The sequence below is a fragment of the Actinia tenebrosa genome, unplaced genomic scaffold (genome assembly GCF_029948245.1).
Source record: "Actinia tenebrosa isolate PJP-AT-01 unplaced genomic scaffold, QUT_ActTen_1.0 PGA_scaffold12__29_contigs__length_12842862, whole genome shotgun sequence".
Classification (NCBI taxonomy): Eukaryota; Metazoa; Cnidaria; class Anthozoa; order Actiniaria; family Actiniidae; genus Actinia; species Actinia tenebrosa.
Window position 1 is genome coordinate 6,239,701 of NW_028292572.1, and position 22,530 is coordinate 6,262,230.

The 22,530-nt window shown below is 35.7% G+C and overlaps 4 protein-coding genes across 5 annotated transcripts in view; 2 read left to right on the plus strand and 2 right to left on the minus strand.

The window, feature by feature from the left end:
* LOC116299039 (galactosylgalactosylxylosylprotein 3-beta-glucuronosyltransferase 3) overlaps positions 1-381 on the minus strand; it is a 26,329-nt gene extending 25,948 nt beyond the window's left edge. Inside the window, exon 1 of the mRNA XM_089028162.1 lies at positions 339-381. The gene's annotated coding sequence lies outside the window, so the exon portion shown is untranslated. The remainder of the gene's footprint in view (positions 1-338) is intronic.
* Positions 1-423, minus strand: part of LOC116299034 (ubiquitin-like domain-containing CTD phosphatase 1) — a 19,714-nt gene extending 19,291 nt beyond the window's left edge. Inside the window, exon 1 of the mRNA XM_089028163.1 lies at positions 339-423. The gene's annotated coding sequence lies outside the window, so the exon portion shown is untranslated. The remainder of the gene's footprint in view (positions 1-338) is intronic.
* The window catches only part of LOC116299033 (dual specificity protein phosphatase 1), a 19,506-nt gene extending 11,558 nt beyond the window's left edge, over positions 1-7,948 (plus strand). For both annotated transcript variants that reach the window (XM_031707658.2, XM_031707657.2), the window contains exons 2-4: positions 2,860-3,293; positions 5,586-5,993; positions 6,536-7,948. In XM_031707658.2, coding sequence (XP_031563518.2) covers positions 2,918-3,293; positions 5,586-5,993; positions 6,536-6,879 — 1,128 coding nt within the window. In that variant the 5' untranslated portion in view covers positions 2,860-2,917 and the 3' untranslated portion in view covers positions 6,880-7,948. The remainder of the gene's footprint in view (positions 1-2,859; positions 3,294-5,585; positions 5,994-6,535) is intronic.
* A 1,941-nt stretch (positions 7,949-9,889) lies between these two features.
* Positions 9,890-21,573, plus strand: LOC116299041 (endoplasmic reticulum-Golgi intermediate compartment protein 1). The gene is made up of 13 exons (XM_031707667.2): positions 9,890-10,012; positions 11,234-11,295; positions 12,198-12,270; positions 13,515-13,606; positions 13,698-13,784; positions 14,429-14,466; positions 15,612-15,656; positions 16,632-16,691; positions 17,107-17,164; positions 17,266-17,366; positions 17,601-17,640; positions 18,262-18,344; positions 19,679-21,573. The coding sequence occupies exons 1-13, from the start codon at positions 9,993-9,995 to the stop codon at positions 19,784-19,786; spliced, it is 867 nt and encodes a 288-aa protein (XP_031563527.1). The 5' UTR covers positions 9,890-9,992; the 3' UTR covers positions 19,787-21,573.
* Positions 21,574-22,530: the final 957 nt, after the last annotated feature.

The following is a 22,530-nucleotide window of genomic DNA, read 5'->3' on the forward strand; positions in this document are numbered from 1 at the left end:
GATGCTTTTGCGGGCGAACTTTACTGCGAGCGATACCAAATATTCACGCTACCAGGACGATCACTGAGTAAACGCAAATTTATTGATACCAATACGTAAACTGCAATACAACATTGTAACAGCTCACATTAAAAACTAATTACCAACATGATTTGAATGAGAAAACTGGCATTTTATGAATACATTTAACAACAACATAATAAATGAATATTACTCGCAAGAAAGATAATATAATAAGTATAATCATGGCATAAAGCAGTATAAAACTCATTTTGATAGCGTGGGCGTTTTGAGTTTTTCGAACAAAATATCTAAATAAGAAATAAAGGAGTACTTACATATCGATCCCGCTTGCCTCTAAAAACCAAGGATTTACCAAAGGAACGTATTCGAAAGGAGTTTGGATACACAATCAATATTTACGAGTAACTATTTGGAAAAAACTGGCTAATAGGGACGCTTATGGCCTTTTATATGCGCGTGGTGACGCTAAAGGATCATTTTACAACGCTAACAAAAGCGGGAATAAACAAAGAAAAACAATAACGTAACTAGGTATCGTAACTAGGATTAAACCATAAAAATATGATATTATGAATGTAAATAAGCTAATTAATAAAAGAAAGAATGAATTGAGGAGTTGTCCTTTACATGTATATCGAAACAATATTTTTTTCGTGGTCAACACAAAATCTCATTCAAATTCGACATCTCACAATCGCTTCAACCTCAAGTTAATGCCAAAATCAATACCTTATATCGCCCAACTTCAACACAAAATTCCTCTTCAACTTCAACAAAAATTTAGCCTCAACAATTTGGGAACGAACGGTACTACTGTTTTGCAGAGAGGAAACTGGGGGCTATAGCCCAATTTTTTTTAAACAATTTTTTAAATAAATGTAAAAAAAAAATGTTGTGTACAGGTGAGCAGCACAAATGAACAACTGATCTTTCCTTAGGTTTTTTAAACTTTTATTACTCCGACGCGTTTCGTCTGTAATCAACAGACGCTAGCCATGGTTAGCGCTAACCATGTGTCCCCAAAAAGTATAAAATAGCCGATTAATTAGGAAATTCCACTATTGCCTAGCCTATTTTACGTGCTTTCCTGCTACAACATGTTTGTATATTTTGTAATTTTGTAATATCTTGCGACAATCAATGACAGTCACGTGCCATCTTTAGTCACAAAAAATAGTCGAATAAATAAATTATTGGACATTTTAGGGTGTAGTAGAGTGGATATTTCTTCTCTTCTTCATAGTATCTTATCGCCCTGACAGGCTCGACAAAATACTCGAACTCGAAGTTTAAAATATATATCCACCCGTACTGCACCCAAATAACGTAGCTCAATAAGGTGGGCATGAAATGTAAAAATATTTCTATCTTGACAAAAATATGAGTTTCAATCTAATGATATTTTATCAGTATTTTTTCCTTTCTGCTCACCTTATGAAGGCTGAAGCGGAAAGGTCTATTAAAAAAGTAGCAAAGTAACAAGTATTTTTATGAAAATATATATTCATTTTCTGATTATGTGTTGCGCCCTGGTTTAAAAATTGAATTTTGTGCAATTTACTATGAAAATCATAGATTTAGATCGCGAATTGCTAAAGCTTTTTTTAATTTTTTTTTTTTTTAAAGTTTAAACATATTTGACTAAACATTTGCCACTAAGCAAAGCTGTAAAGCTTAACAAGGAGGCTCGTATCCATAATATTTACAGTGCAAAGAAAGCTTTTTCAGCCTGAGTATCAAAAACAGCTTTTTAAAACTGGCTTTCAATGTTTTCGTGACTTTTTTTTTATTTGTTTATGAAGTAAAAAATAAAAACAATATATTTTATGAACCGTTATTCGATAGCGTGTTTCTTTCAGTATCACCAATTTTGTCAGACTTTAGTCTATTTTTTCCCACTGGAAATACTAATAAGCAAATGACTTTGTAGAGATCGAGTTATTTTTGTTAAAGCGGTATTCAAAACATTCCACTTAGAAGTGATTTTACAGTCACTAGCTAGGTCTCTAAAGCTTATTTAATAAACATAAACATAGCCGAGAATACTGCCAAGTCATAGTTTAAGTATGCATATAGTTATATGCTTACGTGACCCGATTAACATAATACTGTTAACATTTCTGATGGACTTACAAATTTCATATCTCAAATAACTTTTATTTTATGTTAAAGAATGGCTATAGATATTGCCATGGATTCTCACTAAATCTAACCTTACAAAAGTGGTACTGTACTTAGGGAGCAATGAAAATCCAGCTATCGAGCGGTGCTGGATTACTCTTATTAAGTTGCCTACCATATTTGAGTTGCATTGGTTAAAATGCTGAAGTTCTTCTTAAAATTTCTAATATTTTTACTTAAAATTTGTAGAAAATAACTTTGCCAATAGTCATTACATCATAGAGTGAATATTTTACTGTACGTTACAGACATTTTTGCTATTTTACGAGGGTTTGTTTCAGAGATTTTTTTGACGATCTTTGAACACTATTACGTCATTTGAAATAGCCTGTCGCAGATCCAATGTTTCATGGCTGTATCCGATTGGTGTTTAACCTGTCATTTCCATAAAAGGAACGAGAGAGTATTGTTTTCAGTGATCGAATCATTCAAAATACGAAAAAATGTCACATGGGTGAAATCACGCCTATATCGTGACGTACAACTGTTTTGGATGTAAAAATAGAATATTTTGTCACGAGGTTGGTTTAGGGGCTATAAAACGCCGTGGAACGAGATGTAAACATTAGCGCATGTAGCTTATAGCACGTTAACTGGCTCGAGCGTGTGAGACAATTTAAAACACATATTAATTCAGGGTTTTTTTTACTACAGAAAAATCCATTGTAAAGAGAAAAACCTCAACACGGCCCGCGTATTTGGTGGAATCAAAATGGTGGCGATGGATTCCGAGGATGTAATACAAATCTCGCCTCTCACATCCCTCAACTTGGCCCGTACCAAACCACATCGCTGCATTTTTGTAGACTGCCGTTCGTTTTTGGCCTATAACGTGGCCCACATTAAGGACTCACTCAATATCCACTGCCCCCCGATACTTAAAAGACGATTACAACGAGGTAGTGCGACTTTATCAAGTTTATTGACTTGTCCGGAATCGAAACTCGCCATAGACGAAGCAGAAACTTTGATTTATTACGATGAAGAAACTTTTAATTGGAACGAACTTGAGCCGGATACAACTATCAAAATAGTTGCTACACTACTACGAAGAGAAAGAAAAAGATCCAAGCACTTTTTCCTTAAAGGTTAGTATGAATTTTCTATTTTTAAGAAAACTTAAGAATATAGACAGTTTAATAATAGCGTTTATACGTAGTAGTACTAGAGATTCTTGTCTATTGTGAAAATTGTACTGGAGTACTGCCACGTGCAAACAAGGAGACTTGACTAGCATAAATGGCAAATAGGGGTTACTCTGTCCATGTGATAAAAACTAAAAGAATTTTGATAACCTTGAAATAATACTTCAGTTCTACGAATACAAGTGCCATATTTCATTAGAGTCGTAAGACCGTTCTGGGCTCGTAAACACATCACGACAACTTTCACAAAGGGATGTTTTAATTTTATGTACATAATCGCTTCAGATCTCTCGATGAATGAATGAATCGGCGCCTTTGTCTCGAATGGCGGGATATTTTCACAATGGCCTGTTTGCCACCAGGCCATTGTTCGTTGTTTGTAAACGTGCAACGAGTTTCGCGCCATTTTATGTTTTTGCTTCAATAGATCAATATAACGGCCCATTCTTTGGAACGATACATTGGTCTACAAATTTCGTTACAAATTCAACAGTCATTAACTTTGATTCGACTCTCTACCGCCCACGCTGTATAAACTGTACTCCAAATTCAATCAAAACACTAAAGAATAAAAGATTTTTGATTTTTTCCTCGCTTCTGGCACGTGCAATAGGCGTGGTGTAAAAAATCCGATTTCAAACCTCGATTCAGTTTTGGTCTGTTCACAATATTTCGCTTTTAACCAAAGACTTCATCATTTCCTTAGTGGGGAAACGTTGTCAGATAAATAGTAATATTTTGTGGTGTTTTCGGATGTCCGTTGATGATCACTCAATTCTATTTTCGAAAACAGAAACAAGATAAGTTTAGAAAACATTGTAACTGTTACAGCTTATTTAAATAATAATACGAGGATCGTTCTCAAACCTATGAAAAGCTTATTTAGGCCGAAGAAAATAATTTTAAGCTAAAAAAAACTTTGCGATTGAAATTTTTTTATTCACTTTCTTTCTTTTCTTTTCTTTTCTTTTCTTTTCTTTTCTTGTGTTTAAACGAATTGTTTTTACAACATCAAAGTCTAAAATCAAAGTAAATACTTTCAAAATGACAGTTTTATCAAAGAGGTATCGTTCTCTTAAATAAAAGTCCCTTTTAGCTTGGTCTATTGTTCTTTTTCAAGAATAATTATCGTATGATCACCTTTCTAGTCTAAACAACTCGAGCCTATCTGACACGTCGAAAGTGGAAAGACAAACGTGGCGAGACACAGTATCAAGTAGTCATTACAACCCTATTTTCCAATACTCTGAAAACCAATAATAAAAATATAAATTATTTTGATACAAATAATTTTAACTTTATTGTTGTTAAGGATATAGGACAAAGAAAAAAAGTGTTTTTAGTTTTTGAGATGTTTTTAATGTTGCGCGTGCGCGCTTTTGTTTCGTCACATTTCCCCCGCCATTTTTGTGAATAAATGAGATTGAGGATAAAGCTTCGAGAGAAAGCGTGACTTCTAACAATCTTCATAAAATATTACTCAAAACGTTTAGGCTTTGGTTTCGGTTCAATGACGCCAATACTTATTTCCTCAAATTATTTTCCCACCATTTTCCCCCCAGTTCAATTGAATAAGTTTTCGCTTTTGATTCATTGTCGTCTTATTTCCGCCCACTTTTTTTCCCGCCATTTTTTCCGAGTTCATTGGAATGAGTATAAGCCTTCGAAAGAAAACAGGTCAGACAAGAATCTTAATAAAATATTACTCACAGCCTTTAGTTTCGCATTTGATTAAATGACGTGGACGAATAATGACTTATTTCCCCCAACCCTCGGCGCGTGCAAGCGGATGGTGCATAATGAGTTGATCGTAGTCTAGTCTTTGTTCAAATGCTAATTGTAGTTGTGGGCACAAGAGTCCATTCATGACATCATTCGCGTCCAAAACGAGAGAGCATAGTTTATGTATGCGATTCAGTTGAGAAGTACAGTTCTAAACGTCAAAATACAACTTTAAGAAAACTTTTTTGAGCATTAGCTTCCTATTTTGGTCACCGAGTAAGTATAAAATGATTCTTTTTTAGAGTTCTTTTTAAATTTGAAGTAAAAATCCGACCTCGTGTTACTTTAACACAATGGAAACATCCTTTTTTCTTTTTCTGATATATTTTTTGAAATGAAGCGTCCTTGCTTAACTGCTACTAGCTTGATAACTGTTTATATAACTCTTTGTAAACACTACAGTTCATATTTAAGTATTTTTGGAATTTAATCGTCTTTTTTGAATTTTTACAGGAGGATTTCAACGCTTTTCTTCGTTATACCCATCCATGTGCGAGTTCGTCAAGCCTCATCACTATTCATCGTCTCAAACAAGCCCACTGGCGCTAAAGCTAAAAAGCGGAGATGCACGAAAGACATTCAGCCCTCGCTTCGAAAATGACCCCAAGAAAGAAAAATATCCTTGTAAAGAAGACAATGAAAACGAACCCGTAGAGATCTTGCCTTATCTTTATTTGGGAAGCGAGGTGCATGCCTCTAGGATTGATCTTCTACAACGTTTGGGTATCACTACAATTATGAATATCTCGAGAAACATCCCAAATTACTTCCAAGGATCATTTGAGTATAAAAACATCCCCGTAGACGATACTTATAATGCAGATATAGAAAGCTGGTTTGAAGAAACTGCTCAATTCATAGGTAAGAAAAAGAAAACAACAACATTTCGTATTCCATGTGACTCGAAGAGTTATTTTTAGGTATGACTAAATCGCGGGCAACACACAGCTGGCAAGGCGGAGCGTACGCGTAGGAACAAAATACAATTTTACTTTATCAAATAGTTCAACCACTTAAAAAAGGTTTCATAAAGACGTGGATAAAACTGTAATCAAGTCAGAGGAGGGGGAATTTGTTGAAATAAAGCTCTATATAGTTCCTGATAAAATAGAAAATGGCCTGAGGGCATAACACTTTGTCGACATGTGCTTGTACTATAGAAATTTAATTCCAGGATGTGATGGATAGATTTACACGGATTATATTTCAAAACAAGTTTGGTGCTCCTATATACACGACCAATCCTCATGATTTTTTTGGTTTTTGTTTTGTTTTTTTGTTAAATATTAAAACATGTTTTAAGTGTATATATTGGATATATTTTGGGGTGGAAGGCTACTTTTGCTTGATCTATTACTGTAATGTTAGCAAGGGAACTTATTGCTCTTTCGATTTTATTGCAGATAGCGTCAAAAACTCCGGTGGACGTGTACTTGTGCATTGCCAAGCAGGAATATCAAGATCAGCTACGATTTGCCTTGCGTATCTCATCGGTAGGCTTCGATTCCGACTGGACGAGGCGTACGAGTTCGTCAAAAAGCGTCGTTCGATTATCTCACCGAATTTCAATTTTATGGGACAATTATTGAAATGGGAGTCTGCGAACCAACCAGCGCGGAGAGTGGATGAGTTGAAGACGCCAGTAGCGAATAGTAACTACGGATTTTTTAATTTTTCTTCTCTTCCGTGTGGATCTGAGATTGTTCCAAGTAGCCGAAGTCCAGGACTTGTGACGACACCGATATAAATATCTTTATATATAATCCAATTTTAACCTTTTTTTATATTTAAAAACACGAAAAATATAACACAAAAATATATATTTGTACATAGTTAAAGTTTTATGAAGAAAAATATATTGGCTGCAATTTCAAATAGAGTTTACAAAATATTCAAAGCGCCATTTCTCAATAAAATAACCCTCCTTTTTAGCATTTTAAAATTCTGAAATTTCTACGTAAGTATTATATCAATATTTTTTGAAAAATTGATCAAAAGAATAGGCAAAATCAAGCGTTATTTACTAATTCTTTTTAAACCTTTGCTGTATTTTTATACGCTTTTTCGTAGACTATTGCCTCGAGAAGAGTATTTCGAAAAAATATGAATGTGAAAGTACTGCAGAGCAAATGATTAAAGTTTTGGTCAAAAGCGAAGAAAGTTATTCGGTCTAGCCTAGATTTTTTTCCCATGCAATTCAATGATAGAAACTTCGTAATATGTAGGAAAAGCTTGAGTCGTCCTTTACTAGATTCACACAAGATAGCCCATTTTGAAATAACTGATATTACATTAGATATTAATAGAGAATTCTTTTCGTATTCAAGCAGTGAGCGCCAAAAACTATTTTCTTGAAGAAAGGCTGTTGTACAAGGCTAAAATCTTGTTATTCAGAAAGTGCTTCAAACAGCCTTTTATCGTCATAGTACATTAGTTTCTAACTGTTTAAAAAAGGTTTTGAGTGTTAACCCAAAACGAAAATTTGGATCAAAACTCAAACGAAAGACTAGTTTTTGGCGCTTTTTGCCATTATTGCTCATTGCTGAAAAAAATTTCCTCTTTAGCTAAAACAATGAAGAATAACTTCCACAATAATAATTCAGCTAACTTGATATTTGAAAACAGCCTTTATATATCATACAATGAAATTGTAAATAATATTATACATAGATATATGAACTTGAAAAAAATTGTTTTGTAAATAATGCAAAAGCAAAAGGTTAATACGAGATTTTTAAATTTGACTTCCTTGTCTAAATGAAGGCATGAAAATATATTTGAAAAAGTGAAAGACAATAAATACTTTGAAAATTGAACGAATTATGAGTTAGTATTTTCCCTGATAACTGGGTTTGTTTGTGCGTTTGTTTATTTTAATTTATTTGTCAGTTTATTTCGATTCATACATCCATTTATTCATTTACTAATTCATTCATTCATTCATATATTTATCCTTCCATAAGTTTTTTTTCCTTCGTTCAGCTGATCTGAAATAATAGGCAGATTCCCGTTTTTCCTTCCCGCAAACGGCAACCGTGACCACGTTTTCATGGTTTCCCTACATTTCACTTTACCTTTTGCAAACCTTCTCGACAAAGACAAGTATTCTTTTGTTTATCTACTACTTGGAGATTTTTGCGATTCCTTTTCACTAATTTTAAAGAATTTTTTAATCGTCAACTGACGGTTCACGTTTGCCGCCAGTAAACGAGAATCTTAAGCTCTCTAATGACGTAGAAATAACGTCACTGCAAAAGCGAGAGGTGTCATGAAGCCTGCCTTCGAAATTTAGAGCAGCGAAAAATATAAACCTGTCTACCATTGCAATAAAAAAAAAAAAAATTAGTTATCGTGTTTCTGGAAGCCTGGATGGCGCTATCCGGCGGATAAATCCTTATCCAGTGGATAAGTCGATGCCGGTTGTCCAATGAATTTATCCACTGGATAAGGATTTATCCGTCGGATAGCGCTATTCAGGCTTCGTTCAACCGGGACCAGGAAATCAATAATTTCAAGGAAAAAGCTTAAGTGACGCCTCACGCAACGCTCGACAATGATAGCTGACACACGGTGCAACATTGCACGCAACAGCACTGTGTCTATTCCAAACTTGTTGCACGCAACATTGCACGCAACAGCACTGTGTCTATTCCAAACTTGTTGCACGCAACGTTGCATGCAACAAATCTGAAGTTGAATCGCGCTCTACTCTTGCAACATTGCGCGCAACAAATTTCATCATGTGAACATGGCTGCAGCATTACGTGCAGCATTTTGAAATTTCCAGCCAATCAGTTTGCACCAAATTTATAACTGCTGACCAAATATCTTAACCTAGCAGGCTGACACAAGCGATGCTGTGTGATTTTGTTGCAATGTGTGTCACCCCGATTCAAATTTGACATACACTGATCATGAAAGTATGTAACTGAAAACTGACATCCGGTATTATGTTTGGGATAACTAATCGTGCACCCCTAAAAGATACCACACGTGCTAAAAACAAACGGCTTCTTTTTCACTCCTAAAATTGGAAGTGACTGATATAATTTCAACCCCTAAAAAGCATCAATACCTCCCCCCCCCCCCCCCCACCCCCAATTTGAACGGGTGCCTCAAAAATTCCTGGATTGGCATCCAGTAATTAACATGATCTTCCAGGTGTCGAGTAGAGGGAGGTCACTTCTCTACCGTTTTCTCAAGGTTGCGTGCGCATCCAACTTCATGGGCCACAAAACCGAAAAACGCAAATTCAGTATAAAGACTCAAAACAATGGTCCAAAATGGGGACCCGATTTTAGACATTTTATGAATTAAGGTGGTGGGTACCGGTATATACCCCCTCCCCCCTCAACCTGTTTAAATGCTCGAGCTGGGGTCTGTAGTGGCAATTTCTATATACAAATATGTTTTTTAGCATACATGCAGACAGACAGTCCATTCATTTCCGTGATTTTGCTTTTAGTTTTGGAGATATTTGGGGACAAAATCTAAGATTTAATTTCCAGAGGTGGTGTGTACCGGGTAACACCACCCCTCCCCCCTAAATCGGGTACCGTGAGATGACAATTGTTTTGCCCTCATCCCTTATCGAAAAAAAATTCAAGAAAGAAAGAATCGGAAACAAAAAAATTATTCCTTTTGTCCGAGGTCATTTTCCACGTGTAACCATTGTTACCAAGCAATTTATTCAAGGCTGATAGTATTTCCCACAATTCCCGCCATAATACAAAAACCAACCAATCACGGCACACCACGTGTGACTGCCTTCAATGGCAGCCATAACAACAAACTTGTAACCTATTTTCCTCTCCTTTAAACAACTCTTTCAATTCTGATCGCTCGATCTTGGACTCCAAAATGCAGTTCGACGTCCGAAGGTAGGTTGGCTATTTTTTTTTTTATATCGGAGCTTAAAAATTAATTTTTTCAGAGTAATTTTGGAAGTGGGGGATTTCATGTGAAATTACGAAAATTAGGCATGCTTATAAAACTCTAAGGGGTTGTACTTTGTTGATGCCTATAAACTGTGAAATGACGATCAGTGGTTGCTAGTAAGCTTATTTATTCACTGTTTGATATGGGTAAAGGGTATCTATTCCTATGGTTTTATTCCCGACTTTGATATCTATTCTCCCCTCATGTATAGAGAAAAATGATCCTATAGTACAGTAGGATAGTACAGTATTCATAAGTTATAAGCTTATAATAAGAAAGATTAATCTTAAATCTAAGCGTATATATCATGCAAGCTTATACACGCTCAGATTTTTCATCAAGGGTAGCTCTCCAATAGTTAAGCTACAAAAGATCTTGTTCTTGATAAACCAGCAAGATTACCCATCTTGTTCTATATGATGTTTGTCTATGACACTGTTCGAATGTATAAATAGAGTGTATGAAAGAGCTACAATAAAGCTCTTTATATATACAAAGATTCTTTGTTTCGGGCACAAATCTTTATTTATTTATAAGCTGCATAGTACTCCATTTTATAATTCCATTCATTGACCGTAAATAATAGTTCCACGTCAAGTCATAGTTATTTACTCTATTAACTATGGTAAAGGTTAGAATTTCTGTGCATAGCAATACTATACTTTTTATTGAGCGTAAATAATAGTTCCAACTCAAGTCATAGTTATTAACTCTATTAACTATGGTCAAGGTTAGAATTTCTGTGCATAGCAATACTATACTTTTTGTATCATGTGTGGCAGCTCCAACCTTGGCTTGGAACTATTATTCATGGTCACTGAACGGAACTGCAAAGTGGAAAATTCCCTGTCAAGGAAAAAATGCCTGTTGCTAAATTTGGTGCATTGACGAAAGCCAAAATAATAAAGCTTATGCCACTTCTGGAGTAAAACAATTTTAACACTGTCTCTAATCTTAGTTGATTCAGTTGTCATACTGCTTGGGAAAGTTATAAACTTAAACACATACATAAACCAATGCAGTCTCTCTGGGGGGAAGTCACTTTGAGTCATATTAATCATTTTCTTTGGAACGCAACATTCACTGCCCCTAAAAATAACAAATTCTCCAATAACATTTCAAAGAGACATTCAATTAAACTTAGATTATTTCAATTCTCCTAGGTTTGATATCTACAGAAAGGTCCCTAAGGACCTCACAGAACCAACATATACTGGTGCTGTTAGTAAGTACATATTATATACATAGTTATGAAGTAATCTTCACATGAGTGAAATGACGAGTCACAGAAATTATGCAGAATTGACCATTGATATCTTTTAAACCAATTCCAATGGCAAGCAGATTCATAAAGTAACATGGTTATAATGTTATCAATTTCATGTTATTAAAATAAAAATCTTTATTTAACTGTCTAGTCATTCTAGCGCTTTCACATTAATTGGGGACACTTTTCGCTCACACACACTACCACTAAATTGACTTAATTTACTATGACGTCACTGCTTGTTTATGTTGGGGATAGAATCGACGAATCCAATAGAACATTCAACTAAATTTGCTCCTAGCGAAACAGTTTAATCTAAAATGGCCTGGTTTTCAGATATAATGTGTGTTAATATGTACTAAAAAATATTCTGAGCATTTGCTGGCTATTCTACTTCTCTTCGTGGATTGATACGGGTTTTAGGACAATTTTCGGTTAGTTTGCATTGATTTGACCCCGTCCGACGACCATTATCCTTTGCGTTTAAACAATAGATTGTTGAATATTGTTTTGATGTGACGTCATAGTGAAGTAGGGCAATTGGATGTTCTATGCACACAATGCTCAACTCACATGCTGATTCTTAAGGAGAAAGCCGGAGAACGTGGAGAAAACCCTCATAGCATACTGTACGTAGGATAGAACAACACATCAAACAAACTACTATTTACATATGGTGTCCACAGGGCTCGAACCAGTGACCCAGACCTTTCGTGGTGCAAGATGACGTGTTAGCAGCATACGCCACCCATGCTGCCAAATTACACTTTGATAACATGAATTTATCAAACTCATAATATATGATATTGTCTTCATAGTTCAACCTTTCTTACCAATGCAGAATTTTTTCTTTCTTTTAGTATCCATCCTTAGTTGTGTGTTCATGTCATTCCTGTTCCTCTCAGAATTTTACAGCTTTGTAACGACAGAAATGTAAGTCCTTTAGATTGTCCTGAATTTTCACAGAGCATCTGGTAGAGTACAAGAAAGAATGGAAATATTAGAGAAAAGTGTGGACATTTTAATTCAACATAATAGTGCCAAATAGTACAGAAAATGATAAATAGGGTGATAGACCAGTTTCAAGTTCCAAATGACGGCTGTGTCCCTTGATTACAGACTCATTTACACAGGGTTAGCCTTGAACCTTCACTGGAACACATGTTAATATTCTGCAAAATTGAAGCCCTGTGATAATTTAGTCTGTAATCAAGGAACACAGTGTTAATTTGGAACTTGAAACTGGTTTATTCAGAGTAATTTTAGGTTAAGTTGTGCAGTATCATACCCTCGCACTCTAACAGATGCTTTGTTTTCACAACAAAGAAAATTTGCTATGCAATCTTTGCTATGCAACTTGCAATGTATCAATTAACACTCATTGGATAAGACAGAAAAAGCAGTATGTTTTGTGGTCTCAAGATGATGATGTTTTCCGAGGTGAAGCAGAGAAACACACTTTTTTACTCAGTCCTGGTCAATAAGCTTTTGTTGTATACCAAGTGTCAAAGAACACAAAGCAGTTGTTTGATATTTTGATTATTTGACTTTGAAACTTGGAAAAACTTACATTTCCATGGAAATCAGTTTTGGTATTGTTATTCTCAGGGAATATAAACTTAAAATGTTATCTGTCCGGTTGCTGGGAAACATTTGAATTTTATGACTATTATGTGGTACCCTCTTGACCAATGAGAAGAGAGAGAAAATGGATTTTATAATAATGATAATAATAATAATAATTAACTTTGTTTATAGAGGATAACACTTGACAGTAATTCAACTGATAAACTTGTGGTCCTCTGTTAACGTCTCTAGTTAATTAGGGACGGGACCGCCATTAACGTGATCATCCGAGCCACGTGAAGGTCTAACCATTTGCAGATGTAATTACGAAGGTAGCACCTTCTCCTCAGTTATTTACTCAGTTAAGACGGCCGAGGCTTGAACAACGACCTCCCGAACAACAGACCAACACTCTTACCAATTGAGCTAGCCGGGTGGCAGTTTGAAACTTTGAAACTTGTTGATATAACAATATGATGTTGCATGATGATAACACTTAGTTTAGTTAGGCATAGTTTCTCTTCATTGTTGTAATATGCTGTTTCTTCAACAATATTGTTTTTCAACCATTTAAGGATGTACAGTAATCTTTATTTGCTTTCACACTGTAGTGCTAGTGAGCTATTTGTTGATAATCCATCACCAAAGAATGAACATTTACCAGTAGTACTCAACCTTACGCTTCCAAGAATGAGATGTGAATGTAAGTAAGAGTTTGCAAATTCCAAGTGATGCAAAAAAAAAAAAAAACATTTAACAAATTTACATATTTTTTGGAATTCAATTTTTTCTAGTTTTAGGGCTTGATATTCAAGATGAGATGGGGAGACACGAAGTGGCATTTCAAGAGAACATAGATCGTACACCCACTGAGGACGGAGGTAATGAAAACTGTTAGTGAGTTGATAGGTGACAATATACATGTAACATGTGATGGAGCACGGGTGGTGTTGCACTGCTAATGTGCCACCTCGCACCAGTGCGACCTGTGTTTGTGACTGGCTGGCTTGCTGTCATATGTCAGTAGAGTTGTTTGTTGGATCATTCCTGTGCATCAAGAGTTTTTAGTCCGGGTTCTCTGGTTTTTCTCCCTCCACAAAAATCCACTTCAGTCTCTAAATTCTAATTTGATCTATCGGCTGCCTTATCATTTGGGTTGCAAAACCAGCTATTAGGCATTAAGTTGTCCATGCACCCAAAAGTGGTAAATAAGTGAGATAAATGTAACATTGTCTTTGTGTCTTTGTCATACTCTTGGATATATAGCATCCAAGCGGTTGTTACCTGCTTATTGTAGTACATGAGTGGTATCAGTTTTATGCGAATACAGTACTATACCTTCACCTAATACAAGCCTGCCCTGCCCTGCCCCTGGCTGCAGTATTTAATAGAAGCTTCTGTCCGACCAGACTACCTGCATGTCAGATCAACCCTTGTCCCTGATCTGACATACAGTATGATACTCTAATAGAAGACAAATATTATTTGCAGCCTTGTAATGATTCGTTGTTTGGTTGGTTTCTAGGAGGGTGCAACTTCTTTGGAAAATTCAATATAAATAAGGTGAAACTTTGCATTCCATCTAATTTCATCTTGTATAATAGTAGCATGATTATGAAATATTTGAGATATAACAGGCATGCTGATTGACTGACTACTGTGTTTATGTCAGACGACAGAGACATCCTTGCGCAAAAACTTCCAAAAATATTTCACAAGAGCAATATGAAATGACTGCTTAATTATGTCTCTGGATTGTGATATATAAACACTCTGGGAGCTGTATATTTTATAGTATTGTTTATGTAAACAATGTAGTTAATAACTACTTTTTGAAAAAATTATAAAATTAGCTGAGTGTATAATCACCCACTTCCAAGATGTGTTTGTCATGCACAAAGGATTCAATGCCAGGCTTCGTGCATAATGCACAGTAATTGGTGTCAGAAGATAAGAATAAATTTAATTTATCTAATGTACCCTTAACATACTGTACCTTCCTACAGAAACCTTTGTTTGTGACAAGCAAAGCATTGTTGGCTATTGAGTCCTTCTTTTATTTGGCCAGACAAGTGCCAATATAGCTTTCCTGAATTCACTTTCAGAGTGACCATCATTCTTGTACCCAAAGGCTTCCCGGCTTTCTAACGAAAAATCGAAGGCTCTGGTAACACACAATCGACTGTTAATTTGATAGGTTTAAATTTTTTGCATAATCATCTCAGTTTCCGATTTGCTGATCTTACAGTCAACAATAGAAATTTGAATACTTTACCGCACACATGAGGGTCTCGCTACCTAAATTGCTAATTTTTTTCAGAATGTTAATCACAGTCAAATAACTGTTCCATAAACAATGTATAAATAAGCTTGATTGTTTTTGTTTTGAAGAAAAAAAAACAGTTTGAATTTATTCCGGAAGACAGAATAAGTGGAGAATGTGCATATCTAATGACCTAGAATCTAAGCCTATGTCTCCTGGTTTGTATGTTGCCAGAGCCTTCGATTATTGGTGAGAAAGGTCTGTGACGAGGGTTTTCGGATGAGAATGAGTGACGATGAATTTACTGCTTCATTGGCCACTCAAGCCAATTCAGAAAAGGTCTATTTTGGCCATTGCCTGCAATATGTTATTTTTAGCCTTGCTAACAATTTTTAGACATACAAGTCATGTAGAATAATGGTGAATGTTTTCCCATTCTTTGAAGGTTCCAGGAAATTTCCATTTATCAACTCATGGTGCTGGAAGACAGGTGTGAAGATTAAATTTAATAGATAATTTCATTTTTTACTTAGATTTTTTTTTGGTAATTGCTGGTTTTGCTATTTGTTTTGTATTGTTGCTATAATTCCTAAGTGTAAGGAGTGCCCGGGGAGGGGGGATACTCCCCTATATTTGCTATACGTGTACGTGCCGCCAAACAGGGTATGGTTTTCAACGATTCTACTCTGGAACAGGGCATATAAAATCGCACTCCCTCTGGGACAGGGTATATGAAATCATGCTCTCTCCTCTCTAGAACAGGGTATCTATTTTCGCAATGCCGGAAAAGTTTATGGTTTTCAGCGATCTTGCTCTGGAACAGAATATGAATTTCAGTGATTTTACTCTGGAACAGGGTCTGGGTTCAGAGGGCTCAGCGGCACATCCCTACCCTAAAGGGGCAAGAGTACCCCCCCTCCCCAGGGAGTGAGTGCTCTATGTTTCTTTCATTCTAAACTAACCGTGATTACTTGAGTTTATTTTATTTTATTTGTGTCAATATACATTTATTTTTTCTTTCTCTTTCATCTTCTTGAATAGCTTTTATAGACTTTCAATACAATAACATGTAACTCGAATTCTATTGTTTTCGATTTATAATCTTTGATTGTTTGACAAACTCAAGTGCTCACAGTTAGAGTAGAATGACAGTAAGGCTGGTTCTTCTGATGTATATGATTTACCTCCTTTTCGTTTGTTACAGTGCAAATCGAAAAACCATATGGGCATCTAGAAATATTTGGAGAATGTTCAATAGCCAATCAGAAGTGTTATTGTTATCTTTCCCTTATCTTGTGGTTAGAAAGTCAATCCTGATTGGCCAAAGAACAATAGAACATTCCTAGAATATTCCTAGGTGCCCACGGTTTTTCGATTCGCACTGTAAAATTGTTGTTGTTGTAACTGAGAGAGATTTGAAAAGAAGTTCTTTCTAACAGTTTATTTATTTTTTGCACATTTTCAGCCAGATGACCCTGACATGAGCCATCTTATCAACTCACTTAACTTTGGTGAAAAAATTGAGGTAAGAATATGTCCTTAATATTTAGTTCCTGATTCGGATTTTTGTAGTCAGCATCATCGACATCAACTGTCATCATTATCATCATCACTGTAGTACATGATCACCATCATCATCAACATCACTGTCATCATGATCATCATCATCTAGTACATCATCATCATCACCATCATCAACATCACTGCCATCATGACCATCATCACCTAGTAAATCATCATCATCTTCAGCAACATCACTGTCATTATAATTATCATCACCTACATCATGGTAATAATCTATGTACATCGCTGTCATCATTGTTATCATCACCTACATCACCATCATTATCAACAAAAATACTCGTGTAGTTTTTACAACCTTTTTTGCACTTAAGCAAAGGTCATTCTCATTTCAATCATGTTTTTCTTCCACATTTAAGGACAAACTTCCTGGTGTTTTCACAGCTTTGAAAAGTGTGGATAAAACAGATGGCAATGGTAAGTTTTTTTTAATAAAGTCTTATGAATTTATAGAGATATTGATCTGCATTGACAAACCATTTGAAAGTTTAAAGAGAATTTTTTTGGGTATATTCCAGCACTGTCTTCCCATGACTACATCCTCAAGATCGTTCCAACTATTTATGAAAAGCTAGATGGCACTACACAGTTTTCGTATCAGTACACGTGGGCCTACAAGGTACGTATTGTATTCGGTGAAAGGAGGGTAGGAAGGGAGGAAGGGAGGAAGGGAGGGAGGAAGGAGGGAGGGAAGGACGGAAAGACGGACGGACGGACAAGAAAGAAAAATAAAATAAATGAAGGAAGGAAAGAATTGAAACAACAAAAAAATGGAAACATTAAATAAAATAAAGGGGTATTCATTTTTGCAGCGATATGGAGTCATCTTTTTCATCTTTTTCTCTTACTGTAGAACTACATCTCATATTCGCATGGTGGTTCTGTATTACCTGGTACGTGTTTATTTATCAATATTATTATTATTTGTAGGTATATTATATATTGCTGTGGTTTACCATATTCTGCAAACTCGATAGTTACGAGCTGCACGCTGAAATATGGTTATTTGCTGCCGTCAATCAAAAATAATCAGTCGGTACCTTTTATGTTCTTGACTGGCGGCAGTGATAAACCAATTTCACAATAAGCCGTTGAAATGTGTGAGTTCGCAGAATATGGAAAACCGTAGAAAGAGGCTGAATGATTATAATTCTCATTTTCGGCGCTAGCTTGGATTGTGTTACGGTCACCAAAAAGTTCGGACATCGTTCTCGGATTTCCATACAAAATCACTGACTTTAAAGAGAAAATTTAGGCAGATTTTATAGTTCGCTATCTTAACAGCAGTAAGAAAAGCTTCAATCAAGCTAGAAAAATGATTATTTACTTGTATTTAGAGAACTAAATAAACATTAACCAAGTAAATAGTTCATTTAGAGTCAGTACATTTGTACGGAAATCCGAGAACAATGTCCGAACTTCTTGGTGATAGTAACACAATCTAAAACAATTTATACCCCGTTACGGCTAGCGCCTAAAAGGTGAATTCTCATTGAATTTATCTGATATTTTAGCTATCTGGTTCCGATATGATCTTAGCCCAATTACCGTCAAATACATCGAGCGACGAAAGCCTATCTACCACTTCATAACTACTGTAAGTATTTGAGAATCTTTTACATGATTCAAACAAGCATTTTAAAAGAAAATCTTGCAAGAAATGTTCGGCTGGGCAGAAACTTTTGCACACATACATTTGTTATTGATATTGTAAATATAAGAATCTTTTACATGATTCGAACAAGCATTTTTAAGGAAAATGTTGCAAGAAATGTTCGGCTGGGCAGAAACTTTTGCACACATACATTTGATATTGTATGCGAACAGCTCTCGATCGACACTTTGAATTTTACGGAGGGGGAAAAACCAGAGAACCAGGAGAAAAACCCTCGTGGCAAGAGAGAGAAAAACACATTAAGAGAGAATTCTTTTCGTATTCTAGCAGTGAGCGCCAAAAACTATTTTCTTGGAGAAAGGGTGTTGTACAAGGCTAAAATCTTGTTATTCAGAAAGTTTAACTTGTTTGGAAGTGGAGATGACCGATGAAAGTGGAATAAAAGTTTTAACCCAAAGCAAAAATTTTATTCGAGAATGAGGTTAAGGCCTTCATTTGCTTATTTCCCATATATTTTCTACATATAAGAAACATTCTACTGTAACACAAATGCAACAAAACATCTTTGTACAATTGAAAATACCGCTTCAAACAGGCATTTTATCATAGTACATCAGTTTCTAACTGTTTAAAAAAGGTTTTGAGTGTTAACCCAAAACGAAAATTGGGATCAAAACTCATACGAAAATCTAGTTTTTGGCGCTTTTTGCCATTATTGCTTGTTATTGAAAAAGATTCCTCTTAAACAAACTCTATAGTGCGTTTTCACTCACGTGAGAAGGCAGCCATATTAGCGTACCAAACAATAGAAACTTATGCACAGTTTTTGCATAACATTTGAGTTCAGTTCACAGAGGATAGAAAATGTATCGTTTTGGTACACCAAGATGGCTGCTGTGACGTCACGTGAAAACGCTCTATTCACATGTGGCGTACGCAGAAATCAAACCAACGATCTGGAATTTAATTAGGATTCAAAAAGGCGAAGTGAATATTGGGGAATATTTACCGAGACGCGAGTTTTTTAAAAATTATCTCCCGCAAACAGCACACGTGAGCGTGCGATTTATATTCACCTCCGGATATATTATATTCACTTGTGTAAAAATCTATACCATTATTCTTCGTTTGCACGTTACGCCATCGCGGCCATGTTGGTACCATTTAACAAAAGATTTCTCATTAGCATCCATTGTTAACGGTACCACAATGGCCGCCATGTTTTTGTCTTTAACTCTCTTGGGAATGCTTGCAACCAATCAATAACTGGTATGGATTCACGCTATTTTTTACTGATGCTGATTTTGTCGACACAGGTATGCGCCATTATTGGAGGTACATTCACCGTAGCGGGTATCATAGACTCTAGTATTTTCACAGCTTCTGAAATGTTCAAGAAACACCAAATGGGGAAGCTCAGTTGATTGGTCAGCCTTGTTAGGAAGACTTACTCATAGACCCCTTGCATGTGACGTCAAAGCAGCTTGATCTTGGGGAACAAAACAAGAGAATTCCTGAGAATTGGAACCTATTGTTTTGTACCCCAGATTGAGCTGCATTCCGAAGCGTTGCAAGGGGTCTATTCCAATTATATTTTCATTTGCGCAAATGGATGTCTCTACTGTTGCAGCGGCCATCTTGAATTGTGAGATGTCGAGGGCGCAAACGTAGAAAATTTATAAAGCATGGAAGCGGGATTATGTTTTGGTATTAGTGGTATTTCATCAATTGTTCCAACTACAAGCAAATTCAATTTGTTTTTAGATGTGATTCTCATTGAAAAGGTTATATAAAGAGTAACTACGACAGCTGTGAAGTCTATGAATTTTCCAGATCGCCGCTGTATCGGTTTAAAGGACTATCGATTAATCTATGCTTGAGCATTACGTGTTTTAGGCCCTGGCTAAACGAAGAAAGGTGTTTCCAGAAACATGTTTACCACGCGCATGTTTCCTCAATATTTCCCAGTTTAGCCACATGCGAAACATTGCTTCGTGCAACAAATTTTGCTTCCAAGACGCAAAAAATGTTTTTGCTGTGCGGCAGAAACATTTCATGTTTCCAAGACGCATGGAAACATTGTTTCCCGATGTTTCCTGACAGTTTTGCCATCTTAGGAAACATTTAGGGAAGCATGTTTCCTCGTTTAGCAAGGGCCTTAGAGCACGTGTCATTCCCTTGAGTATCGTTTCTTGCTTTTATATTTGTTAGCGTCTAAATTTCTTTGCCAAAGCTACATGAGTCTGTTCGCCACTAATGCGTTCAACTATTGAAACCTTTGTTCCTGTTTGTCCATGACTCGGGGAATCAATAATTCATCGCAAAATTTCCGTAAATTTATTTAAGGAGTCATATTATATAATCTCAAATGTGCGTTGCCTCATGATGTCCTGTTAATCGATAACTCATAGAGAAATCAATAATTCATCGCAAGACTTCCGTAAGTTGCTTATGTTCCTGTTAATCGATAACTCATCGGAAAGTCAATAATTAACGGAAAGATTTCCGGACATTTGAGCCAATATATTTTCCTACCGTTATATGGTAAAACAAATTATATATTAAAGCTATAAAAATCTATCGGTGTTAGAGTGCAAACAATATAACCGTGAATCTTTAGTAATACTAAATAGCACAATTTCATGCAAATTCCATTGCTTTCTATTGTTTGATTAGCACTATTTTGTACTATTTAGTAATTAGTGTTTCTCGGATTAGGTGACCACAATAAATCCGTGAAACACTAATTACTAAACAGTACAAAAGAGTACTTGTTAAACAATAGAAAACAATGGAATTTGCATGAAATTGTGCTATTTAGTATTACTAAAGTTTCACGGATTTACTGTGGTCACTCTAATTGTTCGCACTCTAATATTAACCAAATTTCGTTTTTAAGCATTAAAATTATTTATTGCAGGTTGTTGGTATGTAATTTTGTAAGGAAAAAGAGTTCTGTTTATTAGTTTATGAAGGTTTTAATATTTCGTAGTTAAAGGTATATCAAATTAAAAAAATGGGAAATTAGTTAAAATAAATATTTTATCGTTGTATTTTATATTATTATAAAGGTTGAATAGTTGTAGATATTTGTAGAATCAGCAATGAGTATTGAATGGAATTCAATTTATTGTATAAGATAACATTTAATCATATATGAAATATAAATTTATCTAAAAATTTAATAAAAAACTACACTCTTGCACTGAAAGGAGCGATTTCTTTTTCTTTCTTTTTTTTTTTTTTTTTTTTAATTTTTTAAATCAATTTTGTATTAATTTGTACTAAAAATACAGATGTTTAGGTATATGTTATACAATAATACGAAATGTTTCAAAACCAGTGATAAAATCAGGGACCGCTGAGCGGTGGGGCAGGGAGGCTATAGCCCCCACCCCCCTCCATTACTTTTTCCTTATCCCATACTTGTCTCATGTATTTTCCAATCTTAGTCTGTTAGGGTGCTACGCGGCCCTAGCCTCCTCCGTAGGCATCTTCTTGGCTCTTTTTGCGTCTTGAGCTTCCTGCGGCGAGGACAAAAAGACGCTTTTTCACTCCCTCGTCCTCACTCCTCCTCTTTTCTCTCGTTCCTAGGTCTTCTCTGCCATAAAATTCAACACAGGGAATATATTGGGCAGACTGCGGAGGAGGCTAACGTGGCCCATGAAAATGGACTACTTTGACGCTGCGGCAGCCATCTTGCAAGGGGGCGTGAAATAAATAGAGTTTCGTTTGTTTACCTTCATTTTATGAGTAAAAATGCTCGATGTGCTGTGATTTAATTTAACTTTTGTTTCCTTTCCGGGGGTTTCCTGTGGCGATCCCGCTAAATGCAAGGCCGTAGCCACGAACTTTTGATTGGTTCGGTTTTCAAGGGAGGGGGAGGGCTAGGGGGGTAGGTGGAGAGGAGCAAGGAAAAGTTTAGTGAAAGCCTCCTACACTTAATATCTTTTTAAACCCATCCTAAAGTACTCAGATTTTGAATGTTGCAAAAGTACTTTTTCTTGACTCGTTCTTTAGGATGTATTCATTTGAATGTTGCGAATTAATGACATCGGATCACGTGAGAAGTGTTTATTCATTTTTCTTCTAATCATTTTTTAAAATCTTTTTTTCAATGATTTTTCTCTTTTTTCTTTTCTTTTTTTAATTTTTAAAAATCCCCCCC

Excerpts from the sequence above, each read along its gene's own strand:
- LOC116299041 (XM_031707667.2), top strand. The coding sequence starts at position 9,993 with ATGCAGTTCGACGTCCGAAG. Across the intron at positions 12,271-13,514 it reads AGCTTTGTAACGACAGAAAT|TGCTAGTGAGCTATTTGTTG; the intron begins GTAAGTCCTTTA and ends TTCACACTGTAG. Across the intron at positions 17,367-17,600 it reads AGTACACGTGGGCCTACAAG|AACTACATCTCATATTCGCA; the intron begins GTACGTATTGTA and ends CTCTTACTGTAG.